The sequence below is a fragment of the Suillus subaureus genome, assembly GCF_016647635.1.
Source record: "Suillus subaureus strain MN1 chromosome Unknown BJ212scaffold_273, whole genome shotgun sequence".
Lineage (NCBI taxonomy): Eukaryota > Fungi > Basidiomycota > Agaricomycetes > Boletales > Suillaceae > Suillus > Suillus subaureus.
In genome coordinates, this window is record NW_024538829.1 from 1 (window position 1) to 1,761 (window position 1,761).

At 51.3% G+C, this 1,761-nt stretch overlaps 1 protein-coding gene across 1 annotated transcript; it reads left to right on the forward strand.

Moving 5' to 3' along the window:
- Positions 1–383, forward strand: BJ212DRAFT_484091 (uncharacterized protein). Its single transcript, XM_041343312.1, has one exon. It carries the CDS (start codon positions 37–39, stop codon positions 313–315), a length of 279 nt encoding a protein of 92 aa, XP_041185331.1. The 5' UTR covers positions 1–36; the 3' UTR covers positions 316–383.
- The last annotated feature ends 1,378 nt before the right edge of the window (positions 384–1,761 follow it).

Below are 1,761 nucleotides of genomic sequence, written 5' to 3' on the forward strand. Positions count from 1 at the left end.
AAAACGAGGAATGAACTTACCGTCTCAACAATTCCAATGCCTCCTCTCAACCACTTATACCGACTCAGGCGCTCCTGCACCCACGCATTGAGTCGTGTCACAACCTCTTTCTCACCCAATGCTGTGCCCGCAGGGGATAACACGATCCACGCGCGGGGTATGCGTTCGTCCGAGGTACGCCCACCCGAAACACCCGCAACGCTCACATCGGTAATCAGCTTATCGGGCTGCGCCAGGATCGCGTTCTCGATTTCAACAGGAGACACTTGCATCCCTGAGATTTTGAGCGTGTCCTGTGAGGATGGGGATAAGTAAATCACAAAACGAGTTATGTTTATGGATGGTGCAGCTTGCCTTGGTGCGGTCTTCGAAACTGCGAACAAGACAGATCGACTCTAATATGAGTGGGCATATCGCACTTGTCTAACCAACTTACAAAAGTACCTCGTCCTCATCGATCCGTATTTGGTCGCCTGTGCACCCATCCATCGACAAACGTTTCCCGAGTGGCCTTGTCATTTCCCTTGTATCCCAGCGCCGCAGAGCCTCCGCGGACGAGAAGTTCGCCCGGCTCGTTTGGGCCCGCAAGAGACCCGTCGGGACGGACAACGCGGGCTTCGACACCGGAAACGAGAATTCCGGCAGAGCCAGGCTTGTTTTTGACACGTCCATTGAGCATGCCAGGGACAGGCTTCATGGCAATGGCCATTGTCTATCTCAGACAATGACGTCAGCGGGCTGGAAGGAGCAGATGGGTAGATCGCTTACGAATTCGGACATACCATAACCTGTGAATATCAACAGTATACCGGGGGTTGCACACGATACGTAGAGGACGCACCTTCAGAAACTCTTGGTATGTCTGGGAAACGGGCGCAAACCTGGTCGGAGAGCTGGGACGGGAGGTATGCGCCACCGCTTCCAATTGTCTTAACCGACTTCATATCAGTAGTTTTGAAGCGTGGATGGTGAACGAGCTGGTGCAGAAGGGAAGGGACGACGATTATGCTTGTGATGTGGTATCTACATTGCGACTCAAGACTGAGTACCAGAAGTACTACAGAATACGCTGATTGCTCTTGGTATTCACTTACTTGGGGATGCTGTCAAGAATATATCGATGTCCCATTTCGGGAGCATGACAATCGTGGAGGGACTGAGGAAGTTGAGGAAGCTGGTCGTGTAAAGGCCGATAGAGTGGTAGAGCGGAAGGACATTGGAGGTCACTTGTAGCCCATCAGGAGTGTTCCATACTGATGGCTAGTAGAAGAGTCAGCGAGACCAAGAAAGTAGAGTAGGAAGACATACAGCCTGAGTTTTAGCTATTTCCATACCGTTTACCATTGCTGAGAGGGTGGTAGTAGCGATATTTCCATGGGATGTCATGACGGCTGTACAATATAATCAGACGGTGCGTCTATGCTTCTGCGGTTCGGAACCGAGCCAGTGGTAAAAAGAGACGCATACCTTTAGGAGGACCACTAGTTCCACTAGAATAGATCAAGTAGGCCAGAGTGTCCTTGGTAGCATGACGGACTGGCACACGTGGAACACCGTTCTTCGAGCAGAGGAGATGAGCTGATCGTAGCTTGTATACCCTTTATTCTCTCCTTCTAAGAGGTAAATCCGATCTGCTGGAAGACCCGAAGTCCAAAGCGAGTCGCAGCAACGAGGGGCTTGCAAAGATCCTAGTCGCCTGCGCGAGAGAATTGGCGTGTTTGAGCTCGTATGGGGTTTGAATAGGATGAGAATAGCGCAAAC

Coding starts and splice junctions, on each gene's coding strand:
- BJ212DRAFT_484091 (XM_041343312.1), top strand. CDS start 37: ATGCCTCCTCTCAACCACTTATACCGACTCAGGCGCTCCTGCACCCAC.